Here is a 25706-nt window from a genome sequence, read left to right as displayed (position 1 = left end):
CTCGGCCACTCGGGGCCCCGAAATTAAAGGTATAAAAGTTCCAAATATTAAAGACGAAGTGAAAATGCTACAACATGCAGATGATTGCACCAACTTTTTAGATGATCCAAAATCCTTTGAGCACTTAATAAAGGAATACGAACAATTTGGACAGGCATCGGGATCGAAAATAAATCAGGATAAAACAGAGATATTAGAGATAGGCAACTGGCGTGGTAGGCACTCAACCATAACAGCCCACGTATTTAAAGATACCGTTAAAGCACTAGGAGTATGCTTTGGGAAAAACGAAGAGAAAGATAACTGTGAAAAAATGGAAAGCAAAATAAAACGGAATGTTGATATCTGGGCACTTACGCTGTTATGTCTAATGGAATGAGCCCAAGTGGCTAAAACTTACATGTACGTAAACCTTAATTATATAATGAAATCTACAAACATAAGTAATATAATACTCAATATAGACAAATTAATAATTAAATGTATATGGGACTTTAAATTACACTATGTTATAAAAGAAACACTATACAAATCAAAACAAATGGGGGGGATAGGGATACCGAGTCCAATAATTTTAAAAATAACGAATATTTTAAATAGATTTAAACGACTGAATGACAACCCTAAATTACCGTGGGAAGGGATATACATATATTGGTTTGGTTTCATTTTACGAAACAGGGTGGGGATATATAAAAATAACAAACTTATGAAATTATTAGAGACGCCAAAGAAATTTAAAAGTATTAAGGACTTATTATTTAAATATAGGGATAAAAAAGAATTTTGGGACATGGACGAGAAACTTTCGTATAAATGGATTTGGAATGACATTACCAAAAATATACAATGTAAAGTAGAAAAGGAAAATTTATATGTCAATTGGAAAAGAGCATGGGGGCACTGGTCCCAATTAGGTTCTCTCAAAATACAAAGCCTCGCCTTCAAATACATGCATGATGCGTGGTTGACAGGAGAGGCAGCAGCGAGACGGCGAATGGTCAGAGTACCGCCAAAATGTCCGCTGTGTAAAATAGCCCCATATACAAAAAAGCATGTTATTTTAAATTGTAGGGAAACTTTCGATATTAGAAAAACTTTAATAGATTAAATAAATTTAAGTGATAATTTTAAACCTCAATGTCTCTTATATCTGGATGGTAACTTTAATAAACAAACGTTATATAAAATATCAAATTACATAGTGAATACAGTAAAAATATGTGGACCCATTAATTATGACAAATAGCAGCCCTCAAGAGGAAAAGTACGGATAATGACGTCATGGGGCTATGTCATATGGCGCTACGCGAAGTGAACAGGCCCACAGAAGAGTCTGGAAAAGAAACCTCTTGAGACAATATAAAATTTAAAATATATATTGAATGTCTATCCTCCTATACTAACAATTTTTTATTTAAAATTTTTAAAAAAAATTTTAAATTTTAAATTTAAAGTTTTTAAAATTTTTAAATTTTAAATTTCATCATTTTTCCTCCAAAACAAATCATTTTTCAACTATCACTATTGTGATGAACTTTTGAATCATTTATAATTAAAAGATAGACCTGCTCCATGTGGGAGACACACACAAAATTAAAAAAAGTGTGAACCCCCCCCCCTTCCCCGAGCTCAGTCTCATCTTATAAATAGAGAGGTGATTTTAATACACTACATAAACATAAACATTTAAAAGGGAATATCACCAATCTTCAAAATTCAAAATTAATATAAATTCCGTTGTAATATAAACATGGAATCAAATAGGAAAACTGATACACGACAAGAATTTGATGGAAAATGCTATCCCAACAATTACACAATTATAGCAAACATAACATATAGCACAAACATATAACAAACACGGGATTTAGAAGACCCTAGCAAGGTCACCGAAATACTAGGGGAAGTAACCCGAGAGGATAATTGAAATCGCTCTCGGAGATACACCTCTATAGATACACTAGGAATGATAAAAATACCCAAATCCTATTTTTCATTACAAAAAAATGATAAAATAATACAATACTACGCATCGGGGGGAAAACAAATACACATAAAATAATTTATTAAAAATTAGGATGGGGGTGCATCTGTCTGGTGCCCCCCCCCAAAAAAAACTAAATTATAAACAGCAACAACCACTCAGTGGATCAACTAGGTGTGGTCTTCATATGCTGCATCAACCACGCAGTGGACCATTTAGATACAGTCTTTAGAAGCAGCAACAACCACTCAGTGGACCAAATATTAATGGTCTTTACAAACTGCAACAACCACTTGGTGGACCATCTAGAAATGGTCTTTATAAATTGCAACAACCACTTACTGGACCATCTAGAAGTTGTTTTTATAAGCAGGTAATCTTTATATATAACTGACTTGTGTACAAATGAAACATAAGGACACAGGTGATTCTTTGAATGCAGGTGGTCACAGTAAACTGTCTCACATTTTTTAATGATAATTTCAAGGGTAGTGTTCAATCAATAAACAAAAATGTACCATGCCAGAATTTCACTATTCAGAAGTAAATGAAACCATCACCTTTGGATCCCATGACATGATATGGTCTATTCAAAATAAAATGTCATAAAAACATGACTGGTAATAAAATTAATAAAAACATGATAGGTAATAAAGTGAAATAAAACATGACAGGTAATAAAATGAAATAAAAACATGACAGGTAATAACATGTAATAAAATCATGACACATTATAAAATTAAATAAAAACATGACAGGTTTTCAATCATAAGAACACAAATTTGCAACAAGAGTTAGAATCTAAAAAATAAACAAAAATTAAAAAGCATAAATTTTATACCTATGAATCTGAAAAACTTCAAAGCTAAAACTAAAGAAAAATACAAAAATATTAAGTATTTCATTTGGGTGATTAAGTTTTGACATTTCCATGTAACGAAGTTCAATTTTTAATACAATAAAAGATTTTAATGCCTTAAAATTGTACTTCTATATAGAACATAATAATGATCTATGCCATAATAGTTATCCATACCCTCTCAAAACTCTCATAAAAATATTCATCAATCCTATTGTTCCATTTTGTAGTGAAACAGCTGCTAAAACTCACCTAAAACATTGTTCTTTCTTGGAACTTACCACATTTCCTTATTATAATGCCTTTCATGATAACAATATTCAAGATATAATATAATACTGCCATGGGCTTCTATGACCAAACAAATCACATCCTTGAATTGGTCTATCAAATTTAGGACAATATGGAACATTGAAAAAAAGCATCTTAAGATTAGTTTTATATTTATTTCCTTTTTAAACATTATTATTTGACAAAATTAAAAATGCACATATGAATTGAAATAAAGATTTTTTTGATTTTTTTTAGTTTACAGAAGTCAAAATTAGATCTATACTTCTCACCGCCATTTTGTCTAACCCCAACACCACCTACACATACATCCATTCATAGAAGATTACCATCATTCTTGCTTTACCATGTTTTGGTACATACTAGGACTGGCAGTTACAGACCCTGACTACTGTGTTATAACAAGGACCAACTATTGTATTATAACATGGACTAACTACTGTGTTATAACAAGGACTAACTACTGTGTTAAAACAAGGAAGAGCTGTAGTATGCATGTACTGTCATTCCGTACGCTTTCACTTAGAACAATCTTAACACGAATGCCTCAAAAGGCACAAGACACATCAGTTTTGTGACCTTTTCATTACAAATGAACTTGACCTTTGTGCCTGGGACTTGACTATTGTATAAGATAAACACCTGGGTACAGTTTCAGCAAAATGTTTGAATGGGTTAAAAATTGACTGCCTGAATAAAGAAACAGTCGACTGTCTTGCATTATCCCATTATGACATTAAGAGAAAGGGTTCCTAATTGACAATAATAAGCACTGCCAAGTCAAAACAGGTAAAAGAATCAAGTTTAATTAAACATCTACAGTAGTTAAAAAGTTATGCCTGCACATAGATAGAGGTAAATGTTTTATACCGTCCCTCGCTGTAACTCTGACCTTGAGGCTGGTGGCATTGATACAACATGCAACACACTGTTTAGTCATGATATACAAGTGGTTCAAATTTCATTAAAAATCTTGACTGGTTCAAAAGTTCTACTCCAGACTATGACACAAGTCAGAGTTGTATTTTCATTTAATGTGACCTTCACCTTGAGGAATAAAATGTGACTATACATGCCGCACACTGTCTGTATATTATATATAAAGTTTTAATGTCTTCATTGGATCAAAAATTACTCTCAGCACGTATAAAGGTCACAGAATCACATTTTCCCTTGCTGTGGAAAGCATGGCTATGGTACATGACACACTATCCAATCACGATATTTGGGCAAAACTTTATTAAAATATCTTGCGATGTTTAAAAAAGTATACCCTTGACATGGATACAATCAGCAGAATCACATTTTCTATTGTGATAACCTTGACCTTGTGATGTTGCAAAGTTATCCTCTTGACAAGAATACAATCCAGCAAATTACAAATAGCATAGCCATGACCTTGACCTTCTGGTTAAGGGCATGGCTTTGGTACATGACATACCAACCAGTCGTGATAAAAACTTTGGCAAAATTTCATTAAAATATCTTCTGTAGTTCAAAAGATATACTCTGAACAAGATACAAGTCACAGAATTACATTTTCTCTTGCTGTGTGAACAATACACCATCTAATTATGATATCTGGGCAAAGTTTCATTATAATATCTTCAGAGTTTCACAAGTTATACTTATTGAAATTTTGAATTGCAACTGTAGAACACATGGGAAAAGATTTTTGGTTTGTTTTGACTATGCCCACTTAAGGTGTTTTGCCAAGTGGCTTTGGTAAATTCGAAGTTTGTATTGACAGTAAATCGTCTTGCATAATGACACAACACAGCAGCAGCCCTGTCCTAGTAGGGGACTTAAGCCAGGTACTCCTGTGTTAGAGTTAAGAATGCTAACCACTTAGCTACATACTCTAAAATTACATTGAAAAGTTAACAAAATTCCCTGAGTGGAAGCCTGAGATAAGCAAAATATTGTATTAGCCACATGAAGTTTGCTTTTAGATAAAAAATTAAATTTTTCTTTTATTTTTTTTATTGAGTAATTTTGTGACAATAACGGCATTCATGCCTGCAGCTAATTTTAGATTTTTCAACTCCAGTTTAGATTCAGTCACTAATGGAATGAAGGTTCTTAACTGAATTAAAAGTGATACTGGCACAAGCAGACACTTACCGCCACCACCCTTGCTCTCTGAATCAGAACCATCTTCATCACTGGAACAGCTGACAGTATATGCAAAGTTCTTCTCCCACTCTGAGTAGGATGCAAATGTCTGCCGGAAGCCCTGGTTTCTGCCTGAAAGACGGAATAAAATGGATGTGAGAAATAAACCATGTACTTATGATTCCATTATCAACCATTTCTGACCATCCCCACAATTAGACCACTGCAAAATCAGACCCTGTTTGGCCATTCCGTTTAATACAGAAAACTTCAAACCACTTCCCTAAAATAAAATCCTTACTTCTTACCACTCTCCTTCAATTTCATCCAGTATCTTTAAATCTGCAGGTCTCATATTATTATGACACTGTGTATGACATGAAGTAAAGAAAATGTTGATGAAAATGAGAAGAATTAAATAATGAAACATCAGCTTGTAAACAAGCTATCAACAAAAGAAGATCCATTAGTTGACCTAATACATCTGGACTCAAAATAGCTAATACAGTGGTGCTCATTAATCAGGGTTCTTTACAAAAGAGACCACCACACAATAAGAGGTCTTGTTGTCCAGGAATGTGTCATGAGAATACATTGTCCCCTCATTATGATGCTATCCACTTATTATAAATGTGACTCTTTGTAAGTGACTGGAGTGATGACTAATAAATGTAAAACCCAAAACATGAATTCTTTTTTGCATACGTTTAACAAATCTGCAAAATTTATTCCCACTAAAGAACTTTCCACTAAAGCAAGAAAACTTTAACCTAATTAAATTTTCTGATTCATAAATAACATGACTTATCTTCTCAATCCCTCAAGTATTTTTCAAGGATAAAAAAAGAATACCTTGGAAGAAGTGATTTAAAGGATAAATGCCAATGAAAATTGGTTTCTGTAGGCAATTCTGATACTGTGGAAGTAGTGTTTAAGTATGAAGTGGTCCTAATGATCTTAATTTCACCATTCTAAAGATTTCAGCTGTGACAATTGTGTGTCAGCATTTGTATGCCAAAAGAATCAATAGTAACAATTACAACTGTCAGCATGACTGTTATAAATGATATCATTTTATATTTGGTGAGTGCAATTGACCTAACAGCTTGCAAATCAAACAAATCCTATACTTCAAAAAGTCTAAGCAATGATTTTAAAGCTGTCACTGATAATATCGACCAGATCTAAGTACTGCATTAACCCTCTGCAAACTTGGCAGCATAAAATAGGCTCGATGCACTCTCCTACTATACATGTCATAAGAGGCCAACTAATGGAAGCAGGTGCTGTGGTGAGTCAGTGGGTAGTGTGCCAGATTCATGACTGAAAGGGTGTGGATTCAAATCCATCCATTGCAAAAGCCCAGATCAGCTACCATGCTATTCTTTGGCAAGGTACTTTACTAAAACAGCCTTAGCAAATAAATAAACTACTTGTGTTGCTGGCCAAAAAATACCAAAACATACTAATCCAAGTATGCACTGAGATTTTCAAAGTATTTTTATTGCTTTCAGAGAAAAGTCTAACTGTTGAGGATTAGAAACCAGGCACACTCAATTTCTGGGTGAAATTCTATACATCATACCAATATGCAGTTTAAGAATAATAAAAAGTTTTTTGAAAACCCTTGCAAACTTGGTATATAAACTTGAACATTAATCAACACTTAGTTTTTGATGAAACTCAGGACAGTATGAGATAGTTTTCCCTTAAATAAAGTAAATGACTGAACATACGGTATGTACTTGTTTAAAAGTCGAATCCAACTGCAGACTGCTTAGACCTAGATCTGCCATCGCATAATGCATCAGAAGATCTGGGTCTGTGCAGTTTGTTAGGAGTAATCAGTAGAAGAAACAACATATACCTGGTCTGCAGACACATTATGCTATGATCAGGATCTTTGTTGTTTACAATTTGAATAGAATTAAAACTGAGTACAGTTCTTGAAGACAAGTAAATAACTGAAATTTTAATGGTGCAAACACAAGAAAAAAATTAACTGAGGGTCATACAGTTTAAAATTACTGTGCAATTACCATTTTTATGAATCCCTCCAAGCAATTTTGTACAATAATCATTTTAATTAAGACAAGGTAATCTGTTAATTGTGTGTGAATGTATGTGTGTTAATTAGTTCATTTGAATCCTTTCTATGCATATCTGTGTCTGTTATATTAGATCTACTTGAATCCTTTGTACTCTTGTGTGCATATTTTAATTAGATCCATTGTAATCTTTTGTTCTCATATGGGTTTGAGTGAGTGCTAATTAGAACCATCTGAATTCTTTGTGCTCACATGTATTAACTAGATCAGTTAAAATCCATTCTGTGCATGTATGTATGTATATGTGTTATTGTATTAGAACTACTTGAATCCTTTGTGCACATGTGTGTGTTCTAATTAGATCCATTTGATAATCCTTTATTCAAATGTTGGGTGCAAGTGTGTGCTAATTAGATCCACAGGAATCTTGTGTGTGTGTGTTGTGTGTGTGTGTGTGTGCATTAAATAGATCAATTTTAATCCTTTGCATGCATGTGAGCGTTAATTAGATCAATTTGGATCATTTGTATGCATGTGTGTGTGTATTAATTAGATCAATCTGAATTCTTTTGCATCTATGAGTTATAATTAGATCAATCTGAATCCTTTGCATGCACGAGTTATAATTAGATCAATCTGAATCCTTTGCATGCATATGAGTTATAATTAGATCAACCTGAATTCTTTGCATGCATGAATTATAATTAGATCAATCTGAATCCTTTGCATGCATATGAGTTATAATTAGATCAATCTGAATCCTTTGCATGCATATGAGTTATAATTAGATCAATCTGAATCCTTTGCATGCATGAGTTATAATTAGATCAATCTGAATCCTTTGCATGCATATGCGTTATAATTAGATCAATCTGAATCCTTTGCATGCATGAGTTATAATTAGATCAATCTGAATTCTTTGCATGCATATGCGTTACAATTAGATCAATCTGAATTCTTTGCATGCATATGAGTTATAATTAGATCAGTCTGAATCCTTTGCATGCATATGAGTTATAATTAGAGCAATCTCAATTCTTTGCATGCATGAGTTATAATTAGATCTGAATTCTTTGCATGCATATGCGTTATAATTAGATCAATCTGAATTCTTTGCATGCATATGAGTTATAATTAGATCACAGTATGAATCCTTTGCATGCATATGAGTTATAATTAGATCAATCTGAACCCTTTGCATGCATATGAGTTATAATTAGATCAATTTGGATCCTGTGTGTGCTAATTATATCAATTTGGATCCTGTGTGTGTGCATGTGTGTGTTAATTAGATCAATCTGAATCCTTTGTGTGCATGTGTATGCTAATTAGATCAATTTGGATCATGTGTGTGCATGTGTGTGTTAATTAGATCAATTCAATCCTTTGTGTCATTTGTGCATGTGTGTGTGTTAATCAGATCAATATGAATCCTTTGTGTGCATGTGAGTGTGTTAAGTAGATAAATTTGAATCCTTTGTGTGTATGTGTGTGTTAATTAGATAAATCTCAATCCTTTGTGTGCATGTGTGTATGTGTTGATTAGATAAATTTGAATCCTTTGTGTGTATGTGTGTGTTAATTAGATAAATCTCAATCCTTTGTGTGCATGTGTGTATGTGTTGATTAGATAAATTTGAATCCTTTGTGTGTATGTGTGTGTTAGTTAGATAAATCTCAATCCTTTGTGTGCATGTGTGTATGTGTTGATTAGATAAATCTGAATCCTTTGTGTGCATGTTATGTGTGTGTGTTTGTGTTAACTTAGATCGGTTTTAATCCTTTGTGTGCGTGTATTTGTGTTAATTATATCCATCTGAATCTTTTATGTGCATGTGTGCATGTGTCTTAATTTGAGTCATTAAACCCTTCTACCAGATAAAATAAAAGTCCTCATTATGTCTGATTTAAATGCCTCAAAGTGCACCTTTTAAATGGCCTAAATACACAAACATTTGGCTGACATAGTTCCTAACTCCATGGTCTGTAGTAGAGTATACCACATTCAAGACAAGACAAGCAATGTACTCTTAAAAATGATATACGGGCCCATTTTATGTGTGTGTGTGTGTGATTTAGACTTTTAATGTATCTTTAACAATTTTCCAGTCATATCACTACGATGTCTGCATTGTGGCAGTTTAAAGTGATGTCTAGCACCAGGGCATCATGCCGCAGACATGTAGCATGTGTGTGTGTGTGATTTGGATTTTTAACGTAGCTTTTAACAATTTTCCAGTCATATCGCTATGATGTCTGCAGTGTGATAGTTTATAGTGATGTAGCATAATGTCCCTCTCAGTCACATCCTGACACCAGGCCTACCAGTCCTAACACTAACCTCTTAATGCTGAGCGCCTAGCAAGGCAGCTGTTAGTATCATATTTAGAAGTCTTTGGTATGACTTGGCCGGGGATCGAACCTATGACCTCCCGCATTCAGGGCAGATGCTCTAACCACTAGGCCACCAGACTAGTCAGTCCATTTTATGAGGCTGAAGATCAGCACAGTATATATAGACTGGTAACATCATAAGCTATGTCCCTTTAATATGCATTTTTATTTCCCCCATAAGTGCCTTGGGATCCCATGAGATGGACTTTATCACATGATAACCCAGCATCAACGAGCCAGGTGCATATTGTACATACTAGAAAAGTTAGCTCCTTTTGTCTATGTTGGGTATTCTCCACTTTGTAGGTGCACTGTCTCTCCCTATATGACCTCACTGATTAAATCATACAGTATGTTAGATTCATTTTTGAAACTGATTTAACCAGTCAAGTGCTAATGAGACAACAAAATCAGTTGCAAGCTCCAATAAAATTAAAATTTTCTAGCTAGGTTTTCATCAGCAGCACACATAGATTGAAAAGTCAGAAAGGAAAATTTTTGTGAGCTTTTTACCAAAAAACGGTAAGTATGCTTATTGAGATATTGTGTACATTTTACACTGAATATGGTATAATGATATCTTTTGCCAAACTAAAAGCGCCTATACTCGCTGTAAGAGCTACCAAAACAAACCATCACTGTGAACAAGAGACACAGGCATATTAATCTAATTTTATGTTCCATGTGCAATGATCGCAGGGTGTTGAATTCAGTATCAATATCTTTCAAGAAATCTAATACTGAATGGTAAATATTTGAAAGCAGAGCAATTAAATAACAACATAAAAGAAAAATGTCAATAGATTTAAGATATCTGTCAAATGACCTTAGCATTTTATTGGCATGAGGGTAATTTGGCAAATGTCATGATGCAGGTAGACTTTGATAAATATCTTGATCTTGAAAATCTATGATGTGAACACATGTTTAAATGAAACACTGACTGACAGCCAGATGTACTCATTTAAAATTAAATATTTCCAAGACAACATTAAATACACTAAACAGAATCATATAACTGGGCATGATATCACTTGTGGATTCAATTGACATCATCTCAACATCATCTTTCTCCCTGACATTATTTATGATGGCATCAAAAATACATGACTTCACATTGTATGCACACATGGATGGCTGATTCTAGCACAGAAACATTCATGTTATTTGATTCTAAGTTATGTTTTAGACTAAAATATGCACAAGTAGCTCTCCATGTTCTCATACCATATGTACCTGCTTATAAGTTGTGGCAAACTACAAACAATAAAGATCCTGATCTGCTGTAGCATAATGCGCCTGCAGATCAGAGTCTGCTGTCTGTTTTATTGATTACTCCTAACAAACTACACAAACTCGGATCTGTCAGTGCATTATGCTATGACAGATCTGGGTCTGAAGAGCTGGCAGTTGGACTCATCTTATAAGCAAGTACATAAGGTATCTCTGTTTTTACGCAATAACCATAATGTTCATAGTAAGTGATTTTGCAGGAATCAGTCTGTTTCCTGGTCCATTATCCTTCTCATTAAATATCTGGCATATGACAATCACTGTTCTTGATAAATGACAGGCTTGACAAAAGGAGTCTCTTGTTTTCATTGTAAAATGATTTCCAAGCAATTAACCAATATATAAAAATTCTGTTATAATCTGAAATTTATTTTATAAAATGCACAAGTCTAAAATCTACATTAGTGATGAATTGTTTCAGCACATGACTTAAATGCTATAACAAATAAAGAGAAAACTTTCCTGCCGTAATTTAGACAAATGCTGCTTTTTATAATATTGTTGAGAGGTAAAGGACACTTTCATAAAAAAAATCAAGTTTTTCCAGCAAATCCAAATTTTGACACTTTTTCAAAATATACATGTGAATTTTTTAAATTTTATTGAAATAAGAAATTTGACATTTTTTTTCTAGTATTTTGATGTTTAATATGAAGGAAAACTAAAAAAAATTATGTTTTAAACAAATTTTTGCATCATAAAAGCTGCTTGTAAATTCTTTATTTCTTTTCATGCCCATAACATCCGGTGTCAAATGTCAATGATATTAGCTTGCATTTCTACAAACTAGGAAGAAGTAATACCCACTCAAAAATAAGTTTTATGAAAAAGCTAATCTTATTTGGTAATTCCTCCATCCTATTTAAGGTCTGATCCTTCAAGTCTGTTGTATGTGAATACTTCAGTACTTTGAAAGTTGCTTTTTATGGATTAGGTAACTACAGGGGGTATGTGAATACTTCAGAACTTTAATAGTTATTTTTTATGAACTGGGTAACCACAAGGGCATGTGAATACTTCAGTACTTTAAAAGTTGTTTGTATGGATTGGGTAACCACAAGGGTATGTGAATACTTCAGCACTTTAAAAGTTGTTTTTTTTGTGGATTAGGTAACTACAAGGGTATGTGAATACTTCAGTTCTCTAAAGTTATTTTTTATGGATTAGGTAACATCAAAGGTATGTGAATACTTCAGTACTTTAAAAGTTATTTTTTATGAACTAGGTAACCACAAGGGGTATGTGAATACTTCAGTACTTTAATATTTATTTTTTATGAACTGGGTAACCACAAGGGGTATGTGAATACTTCAGTACTTTTAGTAGTTATTTTTTATGAACTAGGTAACCACAAGGGGTATGTGAATACTTCAGTACTTTAATAGTTTTTTTTTATGAACTGGGTAACCACAAGGGGTATGTGAATACTTCAGTACTTTAATAGTTATTTTTTATGAACTGGGTAACCACAAGGGCATGTGAATACTTCAGTACTTTAATAGTTATTTTTTATGAACTGGGTAACCACAAGGGATATGTGAATACTTCAGTACTTTAAAAGTTATTTTTTATGAACTGGGTAACCACAAGGGGTATGTGAATACTTCAGTACTTTAATAGTTATTTTTTATGAACTGGGTAACCACAAGGGATATGTGAATACTTCAGTACTTTAAAAGTTATTTTTTATGAACTAGGTAACCACAAGGGCATGTGAATACTTCAGTTCTTTAAAAGTTATTTGTATGGATTGGGTAACCACAAGGGTATGTGAATACTTCAGCACTTTAAAAATTATTTTTTATGGACTGAGTGACCACAAGGGTACATGAATCATAATTTCACTATTTTTAAACATTATTTTTATGGATTAGGTAACCACATGGGTATATGAATACTTCAGTACTTTAAAAGTTATTTTTTATGGATTAGATAACCATGAGGGTAAAGTTCTAAAATATATTTCAGCCATTACGATTTCTACACAAACTGGCCAAGATGGTAAGTAACGAAAGCTAGAACATGTCATCCAAATTCTTGCTCAATTCCTTCTAATCATTTCTATCAATATTTGCTTTTATTTTATGTTAGGCATAAATTACTAAATTTTCCAACAGGATTAATTTTGATCATTCAATTGAGTGGATTAGCAAAAATATTTCTTCACTGAGGTAAACAGACATCTATAACATTATGATAAAGAAATCTGACCTACCATTTTGACATTTTCTTGGTCTAGTGTTAAGTACAGTATGGCAGCTTATCATGCAGGAGAACCTAATCCCACAAGCTGCATATTTGCCATTTGTTTTTTGTCAATGTCTTTTTTAAAAATTGTGAATTAGGAAGTAAAAATGTCTCACTACTGATATTTTCTGTGCAAATATAAAACAGTAGAAAATAAACAATAACAGCTGTTATTATTGCACAGAATACTGCAAAAAATCGGTTACTTCAATATGTTATTCAAATTGCTAGTCAATACGTTTGGGTATAAAATGAAGAGAAAAAAACATACTTTTTCAAGTTATTAATGGATATATTTCATCTGATTTAGTATTTTCACCTATGGTTTTGCTACTTGGGTAAATACTGAGTTTTCCACCCTTTTTTTGATGAAATATATCCCTTATTCACTGAATACAAGCAAATATCCTCTTTGTATTAAAGGTACAAAAAAATATAAATATATATTTAACTATTAAAAATCGACCGCTCTGGTGGCCTAGTGGTTAGAGCGTCCGCCTCGGATGCGGGAGGTCATGGGTTCAATCCCTGGCCGAGTCATACCAAAGACTTACAAAAATGGTACTAACAGCTGCCTCGCTTGGCGCTCAGCATTAAGAGGTTAGTGTTAGGACTGGTTGGCCTGGTGTCAGGATAATGTGACTGGGTGGGACATCATGCTACATGTCTGCGACATGATGCCCCAGTGCTAGACATCACTATAAACTGCCACATTGCAGACATCGTAGCAATATGACTGAACAATTATTAAAGCTATGTTAAAAATCAAAATCACATCAAAAATCGATTGCTAAATACACAATTCTCCTTCCTCTTATAAAAAATTTGTTTTATTTCAAGGAAGTAAGACCAAAAACCAAAAAGCTGAAAAGAATTCATTACAGTATTACTGAAAAATAACAATATCCAGGTCAAATTTCAGTGGTTGGACAACCTACATGTTTTTTCCTGGGTGTAGAGTGTGCTAATAACCCATACATTTAAAGAATCCCTGTGTAAAAATAAGCAAGTGCACACATACATGTATCATGTACAGTCAATTTTCCAGTGAGCATCATGAAACTTGTAATATTCACCATGACTTCACAAATATTATGTGACTTTTAACAATTATGCAAAGAGACACTTTCATTGATTATCTAAGTTAATAAAAGCATTTAATCCACTGTAGATGGCAAAGGTTGTACACTTGTGGAAATACAATTTCTGGCAAGTAGGAATTTTCCTACTGTACATGCAGATGTATTAGTAATGATTATGACAGAGTACAAACATGATGACCACCATTATGCTGATAACGAAGATTAACAACAAAATTTTATCTGTAGTCAATAAAATTTATTTATCACACACACATAATTTGAAACAGACCATAAGGTGTTTATTCATAGAAACTGTCCTCATATAAATCTGCCCACACCCATCCATGTTTAAAATGTAAATCCCCCATTTGGAAAATGCTAAAGAGAGAAATCACTCAACCTTTAAAGGTCATTATCATGAACAGGTTATCAGCTCTCACAGATATTCTAAAAGCTTGGTAAACTAAGGAGTGACCATGACAAGATTAATATTCTTTTCCTTTAAACGTTTACCTTTATAGATCATATATAAACAAAGTTTATTTAAGTTTGGGATTGACATCTCAAACATATTTATGTATATTAAAAGTTATGTACAACCTTAAAATAAAATAAAAATAATAAAATAAAATAAAAATAATAAAATACAACAAAGCATCTCAATACTAAAACCTCAATACATGTAATTCTTTTTGAATTATTTCCTTAATGTAATAAACTTTTACACAATAAACCAAAAACCTTTCAAAACCATAAATTTATTCTCATCATGAGAGGTTTGACTGTGTATTAGTAAACAACTCACTACAACTGGCTTAGAAGTTTGACTGTGTATTGATAATCAATGCATTACAATAGACTCAACAATTCATTGATCAAGATCATATTAGTGTTATTTTCCACCATCTAAAAGCAAAACAATCAACAGACAGTGTTCAGTATTAGATCTCTGATTATGAAACAACACTCTGTACAGTAATGGTAATCATGCTTAATGTGTACACCTTTTTTTGTGTCAAGTGTAACCAGGCATAATAGCATGGTTAGGAGAGTTTACCAAAATACCAAAACTGGCAATGCATTATATATTTTTTTGCCCAATTCTTATGGTTGACCATCTGTGACCACCATTACTACCATTCTTGGTTCTCAAAGAACTGCTCCGCCACAGGTAAAAAGGAAACTTTCAGGTCAATACAGTAAAAGAGGATGTAACATATCTCAATACAGTGGAACCTGTCTTGAAAGACCAACCCTTCTGCCACAACACAATGGTCTCTCAAGACAGGTGGTCTCTCATAACAGAACATAACACTATAATCAATAAATGTGTACATGGAGAACATGGTCTCTCAAGACAGGCGTTTCTTCATAGCAGTGGTCTGTCAAGACAGGTTTCACTGTATTAATTTCCACATTAAAAAATACTACCAAGAAATGTTTCAACACCTGTTAACTTTTAACTGGAATGGAAAAGCTTTTGCGATATTTCTTCCACATACATGTATCCATTCTTTGACTTGAGATCCATAAATCAGTTCAGAAAACTTGAACAACTTTATATATCACCAACTTCTGAACTGATTAAGCCACAAGAACATGAAAATACATTGTACAGTATAATACCCAAAGTGTCTAAAGTCAATTTAGCACCATGAAAAAGTAATACATTATGGTGTATTTAGTTCAAAAGAATCTTATCGCAGTACACACCTCCAGAATTGTGACACTTCAATTTGTAATCCTAAACTGTAACTCCCCACTAACATTAAATGATTGACTGGTACTTTAAGGCAATGTTTTCTTCAAAATGAAGCATTTCATTTCACCAATATTGCGACAGAAATAAATCATGCTGATAAATTCATAGCAATTAACTGGTCTCCACTACAAAAGGTTCAAGAGTACAATATAAATTCATAGATCAAAAGAAACAACCAGTACTGTTGGTAGTCAATAATGCAGCTTGTAAACCTGTTTCCATCAATATCCTAATGGTAATGTATTGATCTCTATAATCATTTAACTGTTTCCAAACCTGCTCAAGTTTCCATCAATATCATAATGGCAATGTATCATTTTATATAATCATTTTCTGTTTCCAGTTTCTAACAATATTCTAACGGTAATGCATTAATTTATATAATCATTTACTGTTTCCAAACCTGTTTAAGTTTCCATCAATACCATAATGGCAATATATTGATTTCTATAATCACTTACTGCTTCCAATTTTCTATTACTGGTAATATCCTAATTGTAATGTATTTTTTTGTACAACCATTTACTGATCCCAAACCTATTTAAGTTTCCATCAATATCTTACCGTTAATGTATTGATTTGTATAATCATTTACTGTTTTCAACCTAAGTTTACATTAATATCCTAATGGAGATATATTGTTTTCTATAATCATTTACTGTTTCCAACCTAAGTTTCCATCAATATCCTGTAATGTACTGTTCAGTATAATCAGTTACTGTTTTCAAACCTGTTCAAGTTTCCATCAATATCCTAACAGCTTTTAATGCAGCGATTTGTATAATCATTTACTGTTTTCAATTTTCTATCATATCCTAATGGCAAAGTATTGCATTATGACCTTTACCTTGAAGAAAAGACCCTCAAACCTGTTTAAGTATGCATCAATATCCTAATGGTAATCTAATTATTTGTATAATCATCTACTGATTCCAAACATGTCTGCAACAATATCCAAATTATAATGTAATGCACTGTGACCTTGAAGACAGAAAACCCAAATATGTTTAAGTTTATATCAGTATCCTAGTTGCAATGTATTGATTTGCATAATCATTTACTATTTCCAAATCTTTCTAAGTTTCCATTAATATATTACTGGTAACGTATTGATTTGTAGGATCCTTTGTGCAAAAATTAAACAAATTGAAAATATACATGTTTTTACATCCTGTTTCTCACTGCCGACTCAAGCACTATTTTCTTCCATGGTAAAAAAAAGTAACAAAAATCACATTAAATATAAATAATGTTAAAAAAGAACAAACAGAAAGAACCCCCAAATTGACCTGCCTAGCCTAATTATAAAACCAGTGCAACAGGAAACATACATTTTTTCTTGGCCTTAAGTAAATTTACAGTAATTTCTCAACTTCAGACTTTTGGAGTATCTAATAGTCATTAGACAGACCGATGCAAAAGGATTTGCAAATATTCAAATGTGTCATGATTTACAAAATAAGTAAGGCTAAAAACGCACACACACTGAATTTGATTTTATTTACAACTGTCTAGCAATTTTTCAATGAACACACTAAGTGCTGATTAAAATTAACTATTTTTTATTTTCACCAGTATCAATTACATTGAGAAATTACAAACAATTAAACAAGTACTGAACTTCTCAGTTGCTCTTCTATTAGAAAAAGATAAATAAAGCATTGTTAACTGAGAAAAATTAAAAGTATCCTATAGCAAGGATAGGGGTTAATGTCAGGCACATCAGAACAATCCTGGCTATTTCAGTCCTGAGCAAAAGTAAAGTTATAAAACCTGGCAAATATTTATAGGAAGACAAATGCTGTTCAACAAGCTGTGACTGATGCACCATGAGACAACAAAAATAAAAGGTAATTATGCTGCAAACAACTCTCGAAAACAGGCATACAACAAAAAGATGAGCTTTGAGAAAGGATAAAATCATAAAATAAAAGATCAACATTTTTCTGCATAAATTGCACTCTTTTAAAAATGTCCAGGACCTTACTGTTTGGTACATCACCACAGGACACGTCCCATGGCAAACAAGCTGCCTCCATTAGTCAGCCGCAAAAGGGGGCATAGAGCTTATTCTAAATCTCTACATTTACCCCTGGAGGTTTTTGTCGTTTTCGCCTGAAATTCGAGTAGGAAACACATTTTGAAAGCTATTTCTGAATACATCCTAAAACACCAACTTCCAGGTGATCTTCCAATAACATATTGTCCATTTGTATTAGAAACATTGTTTTTCATTGGCTATTTGGCCTGCGCATGAGCAGAAGGGTAAAAGTTTTTTTTTTGTTGCTTAACTGACCCATTATTTTCATATCAAGACTACTCTTTATTCCAAATGCCCATCTTATCCTACTTTTTGCAAAGGTTCATCTGTCTGTTTGCAGTTCATATCAGTCTGCCTTAGATCTGAGACCAAAAAGTCAAAATCTGGCCACAAAATCGAATTCCGACAGCGAGCGAAATTTGGGTAGAAAAAAATCGGGTCCAAAAAAAGGTTTTTCCCTCTGTATTTTGTAGTGCAACTAGAAATTCCAGATTTTGTTGGTATCATTGTAGAGCTATATCTGTCTACCTTTCTCTAATACCACTCACTTTAGTGTATCATACATGACGTTGATGCTACAGAGCTCGTCAGTAGGCTACTACCTCCTGCCACTTAAACTCGTCACCAGGGGTTAATGTGTTAACTGCAGCAGAAGAAAAATGGTTAACTTGTTTTTGTCAACAGGAAACAGATCAACAAAACATCACATACAGTCTTGCATGATTAGTTCTTGTATTTCCTACAAATGTAAAGACCTTGAAAAAGTAAACATTGTTGTTTAGGTTGATGCAAAATGTAACTTTGTCCAATAATGACAAAACATCTTCAGCACAAAATCCATAGCCATACTTAAAATTAAGAGTTATAATATTCAATAAATTGACTAACAATAGCATTATGAATACCAAATTTTTAAGCAACTTAATGTTGTTAATAGTAAATTTTGTATTCAACATAATATTCACAACTGTCTTAATAAATACACACTTCTCATTTGGTCAAAACATGCATTAATACTTCCCTGCTCAAGAGCATGTCCGAATCCATTCAGGTATAGTGGGAGGGAAGAGGTTTCTAAAATCTGTCTTGAATATCATAATTTTCATGGAAATGACTACTATGAATGCCTACACTTAACTTTCATCGGTTTAATCATTCCAAAAGATATATCTTACATATATTTTAATCTACGAGACCATTCTTCAAAGTGGAAAGATCTGAACAAACACAAAGGGAGCTAATTTTTCTACTCGTATGTAGGTACATAATACATGTGAAAGAGACATTCCTTATGACATTTCAACTCCACCTCATTCAATTTAATTGACAAATATTTTTAAAGCATAATTATAATTATGTCATTAGTATCAAATGATGCTAATTATTATTTGTAAGTTTTTGGCTATGGGGCCTGGTATGATGCCACTGACACCAGTAAACATCCTTACATAGAAAAAAAAGTATCCAGACTTGTCAGAAAATATGGATTTTATCTGGATAACTGATTTTTTGGAATAACCTGTAAATCTGCACACAACTAAAGCTCTCGATTCAGGGGTCAATTCATTGGCCAAGCTAGCAGTCCAAGATGTAGTGTCCATATAATCAATATTTGAATGTATAATAATAATAATATAATAATAATAATAATAATAAAGTCATTAATTTATGAGAGTGACACAATTAGAACAAAAACTAATCTCCCTTGTGACCCTCAATTATCTACACATATACAAAACAAATACATAAAATACAGCTGGGAAACAAAACATCATATAAATAATCGATTAGTGTTCACAAGAGAAACTAAGTATGGATTCAGCACACAGAGCAATGTGTACACCAACATGCATGATTGAAAACTTTTTCATTCAATCAAAACAAACACATACACACACAAGTGAACATCCAGAGATATTTTACATAATATATACAATATACAAATACCACCATATCAGATAATTCTGTGCAGTGATACATCATTTCTGTAAACATTGGATCACATGTTATTTTGGGTAAAAAATCCATTTTGTATCAAGAAAGAATGATCATAATTTAATTAAGAAAAGTGATATTCATAAAGTGTACAAAAATATCCCACAGTTCGACTCGAAATGTATATGAAAATGTGATTTCTAAATGTCAACATGACGACTCACTCCATCACCTTGTTGAACCTGTAACCCTTAAAATCCTATTTACTGTGTATCTTTTAGAATCATACAAATAAATACACTATTTAAAAGATGGAAATGTTTACCCTAAAAAAATTCTGCATCTTAATCAAAGTTTCCAATTTTGCAATAAGTTGTCCAACATGTATAAAATCATCTGCTACCCAACATGTCAACTTGCTACTAAAATGGGATTCTCAAGAAATTCCCTGTTGTATAATAATAATAATAATAATAATAATAATAATAATAATAATAATAATAATGATAATAATAATGAGGACTTTGCATAATGCCTAATCTTTAGAAGTGCTAAGCACTTTACAACATTAGACAACACCTAAAACATAAAACAAAAAACAAACATATATAATGATATGAATATAAAAAACAAACACCATGAAATTAGAAAACATAAAACATGCTGAAAATATTGAAGGATATATTATTAGGTCTTTAAGTTTGTTCTTGCAGTCGAAATAGGTGAGTTTTAAGAGTACTCTTGAATGAGATCACTGTGTCTTGTGTCTAAGTTCAGTGGGCAATTCGTTCCACGTTGCTGGGCCCTGGTATGCAAAAGAACGTTGTCCATCTGACTTCGTTTTCATAGTGGGAATAATGAGTATACAATTGTCAGAAGAGGAGTGTAAGTATCTTGCTGGTGTGTACACATGGGTGAGGTCGCATAGGTATGTTGAAATGGAGTCCGTCAATGAAATGTAGCACAGAGAACATATTTTGTGTTTGATTCTGGATCAAATGGATAGCTAGTGTAGGGTACAGAGCAGAGGGGAGGTGTGCTCTGATTGTGGTACTCTAAGGATGATATGAACAGATTTTTATTTTGAACGTCTTTAAGTTTTTGGAGTAGATATTGAGACGAACCAGACATAACTGAGTTACAATAGTCCAGTTTTGAAAGTACTAATAGTCTGTTTCCAAATTCTTTAGTAATTTTTCCCTATAAACAAGATGTTGTCAACACATTATATGCTATTCATGGTTGTTTCTCTTCCACATAATAGCTTATTTTTTCTAAAATGTTGAACATTACTAATTTTTTTACAAGATCAGTTTAGTTTGCTTAATATCTCTTGCCATTTATTGGCAATGTTACATTGAATTTTGCAAAACTAGCTATAAACCTGACCTAATTACTCGACTGAACTGCTGACAGAAATAGTCCAAAGTAATGTATTTCATTTCTATAGTCGATGGATAAACATTACATCTTTTCAAAGCTGTGTGCAGAATAGGCCAACATATCATGAAAACACGTGGATGGTATCCCGTGTGTCCAAAGTTAATATTATTTTGAACTGAATATTCTGGTGACAATTGCCTCTTTTCAAATGGTAAGCATTGCAGTATTTTATTTTCATCAATCAGTCGAATTTGGTATGCGTTTTGCTTAAATATTGGTGATGTAAACCTTAGGTCTGCAGAAATGCCTGACAGTATTGTTTACCACAAAAAATATCTTTACTGGCTATAAACATTATCTGGATTGTATCCATTTCAAACATCTGTGATGAAAGGAAGGCACTGATTATGTTTCTCTAACATCTCTAGGCAGAGAGTTCCAAGTGACTGGACCCAAAAAAGCCAAACTACTTCTATACAATTTGTTTTGGGCTTAGGAAGAAGAAAGTTATTAGAAAACATAGAGTGAAGCATCAAGAGACTAGAAACTGTATTGATTTTATTATTTGTCCTTTTACTGAACACATCATTTATATATTTAGACACAGAACCAATGGAAACAATATACATAAATTTAGCCTTTCCTAAACATGTTCTTTCATAGATAGCCATGATCTTCAAATCCTTCTTACATTTGTAGACATTATCAACTTTGTTGTCATGGATAACACTCATGGCTCATTTCTGAAGTCTTTCCACTTCTAACAATTTGTTTTAGAAGCAATACCCATATCATATTGCAGTAGTCCAAATGAGGTTGAATACAACTTCTGTAAAACATTATCCTGTGGTTTATGGTGAGAAATTCTTTAATTTTTTATAGTAACCAGATATTCTTAGCCATCTTTTGATAATACTGCCGGTATGCTCAGACACATTATTATCAACTTGAACTCCGAAAAGTTTATCTTGCATAAAAATGTTCAGTTCCACATCATTAAAATGGGTGTGGAGAATATTATCTTCAAATCTGTTATGTCTCTAAGGAGCATCACTTTGGTTTTGTCTGAATAATTCAAGACAACAGTTTAAAGGCTGTACAGTCTGTCCAACATTAAAGGAGAGTTTCGCTTTCTGGGGTTAAAGCCAATTTTCAGAACATGATAGGCTACACATAAAAGCCAGTATACTTTAGTGGAGGATGTACCCAGGAAGACCCCTGGGAGGAACCGCCAACCCATGGAAGGTTGCTGGCATGTCTTCTCAGATACCCAAATTGGCTATGCAGATACTTGAACTTGTCTTGACATTGGTGAGATGTGTGAGTTATCTGTAAAAGCAAGCACAATAGACCACTCTGCCAAAAATTGGGGAAGATACATTACTTTACAAACAATTACATTACAAACAAACACATACATACATAAACATACAGGCTTGTCTGCTAAGAATGGCACAATGAAGTTCATGATTACTTACCTGCTGTATTTTCTTTAAACGTTAATGAAGACAAAAGTTAAATGATTATGGTTGTTAAAAAGACCTAACGTTTTAAAATCTTCTGACTTGCTTAAACCAAAAATATTTTTACACAGCACTACCACTCTACCATGAACAGCCCTATGATCTAAAATCGTCTATCTAACCTATAAAATGACTTTTCAAAAACATCAGCACAAAACTGATGATCATGACAATGCCATCTGGACTGAAAGAGAGACAGACACTTGTATGTCTTTAACACCTGCTATAACAAGTAACACACACAAATATTATCCTACCTGTCCTGTGCTGTTTTAGCACAGCATTCCTAAAGGAAAGGTCAATCTCCCAGGGATTTGAATAAGAATAAATAGGAGGAAGCTTGACTGTATGACCAACTGTGCCCTTCTCAGCTGAAGAACTTGGCATTTTTGTTGTTTTCAATTGAAACAAAATTATCCTATTTTTCCTGAAGAACGCATAATTTTTCCTCTTCAAAAGAACATATAGTGGCAAGATTTCAATGGCTTCATTGCAAACTTTGACTAAAATCCCATATGTTAGTCCATCTTGAATCAGTTTATTATGATTCCAATATAATCAATATGAAAAATATTTCAAACGTTTCTGGACATTTGCTCATTATATAGGTAACATGCAAATTGTACATACACGTGACAATCACTTATAACTCTTTGCATATTCCAAATAAAGCACTGGATGTCTAACCAATGGCACAAATATGGAAAATTCTTTTCACATTGTGATAGCAAAACATAATAGCACTTTCAAATTCAACTTTGCCATTATCAGCAAGATGGGCCAGTTTTGCCAACCAAACCATGTGTATTGTGTTTTGAAGACAGAAAAGTACCTCATTGAAAAACGAGAGCACTCCTTTTGTCAACTTCAAAAACATAAACCTAGACTTGTATACACGTCAATTATGTCAACATACAAGGCATTGTTGACGATTCGGTTCACAAACAAATACTTTCCTTATCCTTTGAACAAATATGCACGGTGTCTTTATCCTGATTTTAATTTCACCCTTGAAATGGATTTTATACCACTGGAACTCCTGAAGGATTATCAAGTCCCATAGTACTCTGACACACAGTACTCTGACACATAGCCACATTATATCCTTTTTCATTATTTCCTTCCCTCTTTCCCATTGCAATGTTGTAAATCAGCAGTTTCAAATCTGGTGAAGCTAAAAGTTCAATATGAGCTATTGGCAATATAGGATTACAATGTTGCTACCTTGTGGAAAATTAATCCTGCTTATATATATATAGATATACATATGACTCTGTGAAATCTGATTAAATGATCGGTAACCCTGGTCTTGGGGAGGCTCACTAGGTTCAATGTCTGGTCTTTTTTTATGTCACTGTAGTTGTATGACTATGTAAAATTAATCTTCAACCCCTTGATTTAGCCTCTCTGATTATAAGCAAATTAATTTCAAAGGCACACTAGGATTAGGTTTTTCTCATTCTGAATCATGATTACACAAACCCTATTGAATCATATCAAATGGCTGAACAAATGGGGAACAAATTCCAGTTAGGTCTAAATATAAGGGAACTGTTCTGTAAATGGAAAGACATCCTTGCCAATACCATGCATTTCATCACCCTTCCAGACCCTCATATTCCAAACTACCTACTGTAAAGATATATGTTACAATACTCAAAGGTAAGTTTTTATCTCACACATTTATTATGCCAGATAAAGTGGTGCTTCACAATAGCTATGTAAGGACTACTATTAGTCCTTTTCACAACTTTGTTACAAATAGCTCTGTAATGGCCATCACAGAAGTTCTCCACGAGAGTAAAGAAATAATCCCCAAAATGTCTCACTGACAGGGAAATTCAATAACTGATTATTCAGGTTTTGTGACGATCTGCATGCAATTTATTTGAATACACACACTTCTTAGCATCAAAGTAGGGCAAAAAAGCCAATTATTATAGTGTAAATAGCCTTCCAAATTACCTGGAGGGAATAAAAGTCAGTGTCAAGACACAGATGTAAATTAGATTATTAAAAATGATAATGATATCTATATCTATTGATTGTAAGGTATAGGTGGTATATTTTATGTACACGATTCTTACATAAATTGCATGTTATTTTCCCTCAGTGAACTGATAAAAAATGAATATGAAACCTGACATTAACATGAAATTGACATGAATTTAAATTTATAAAAGATAACTGTCATGGAGTCAACTTGGAGTCCAAGTTTGTGCAATTACTTTAGCTGTGCTTTTGTCTTCCATTAAAAGTTAAATGGTCTTGAATTGACAGCTGCCAAGGTTAAAAGACTATAAGGACCTTAGGACAAATTATTGCAGCAAAAAGGACAGTAGTTAAAAAGATGATCAAAACAAACTTACAGTCTTGTTAAAAATGTTATTTCAAACATCAGGGCATGAAAGTTTTTAAAATATCTGACTCCTGGTACCTTTTTTTTTGTTATGACACACAGTAGGTATTTAAAGTCAATAGGTACTTTTAGTGCAGAATGTAAACAATTATAATTTTTAAGCACTGACGACTCATGCTCAACTTAAAATTTATTCTTCTGTGGCTCTGACACTGACCATTCTTAAATGTAACCCAATTATTTTTCCTTTCCTTTATTTTCATTTTTTCAACACCTGAGCAACAATAAAGTTTAAAGTCTTCCAAGTCCATATGTCTTCAAAGGACAGCCAAGGAAGGTAATTAGTTTACTGGAAATGCAGTTCATGTCAATGCAATACATGTAATT

At 32.9% G+C, this 25706-nt stretch overlaps 1 protein-coding gene across 1 annotated transcript in view; it reads right to left on the bottom strand.

The window, feature by feature from the left end:
* LOC149785676 (uncharacterized) overlaps window positions 1-24199 on the bottom strand; it is a 256710-nt gene extending 232511 nt beyond the window's left edge. Inside the window, exons 1-2 of the mRNA XM_089979920.1 lie at window positions 23218-24199; window positions 5262-5384 (exon numbers count right to left, since the gene is read on the bottom strand). Coding sequence (XP_089836046.1) covers window positions 5262-5384; window positions 23218-23347 — 253 coding nt within the window. The 5' untranslated portion in view covers window positions 23348-24199. The remainder of the gene's footprint in view (window positions 1-5261; window positions 5385-23217) is intronic.
* Window positions 24200-25706: the final 1507 nt, after the last annotated feature.

Source organism: Sinohyriopsis cumingii, chromosome 13 (assembly GCF_028554795.1).
Source record: "Sinohyriopsis cumingii isolate HCF-2022 chromosome 13, ASM2855479v2, whole genome shotgun sequence".
Taxonomy (NCBI): domain Eukaryota; kingdom Metazoa; phylum Mollusca; class Bivalvia; order Unionida; family Unionidae; genus Sinohyriopsis; species Sinohyriopsis cumingii.
Note: the sequence above shows the minus strand (reverse complement) of the source record. Positions and strands in the feature narration are given on the sequence as shown.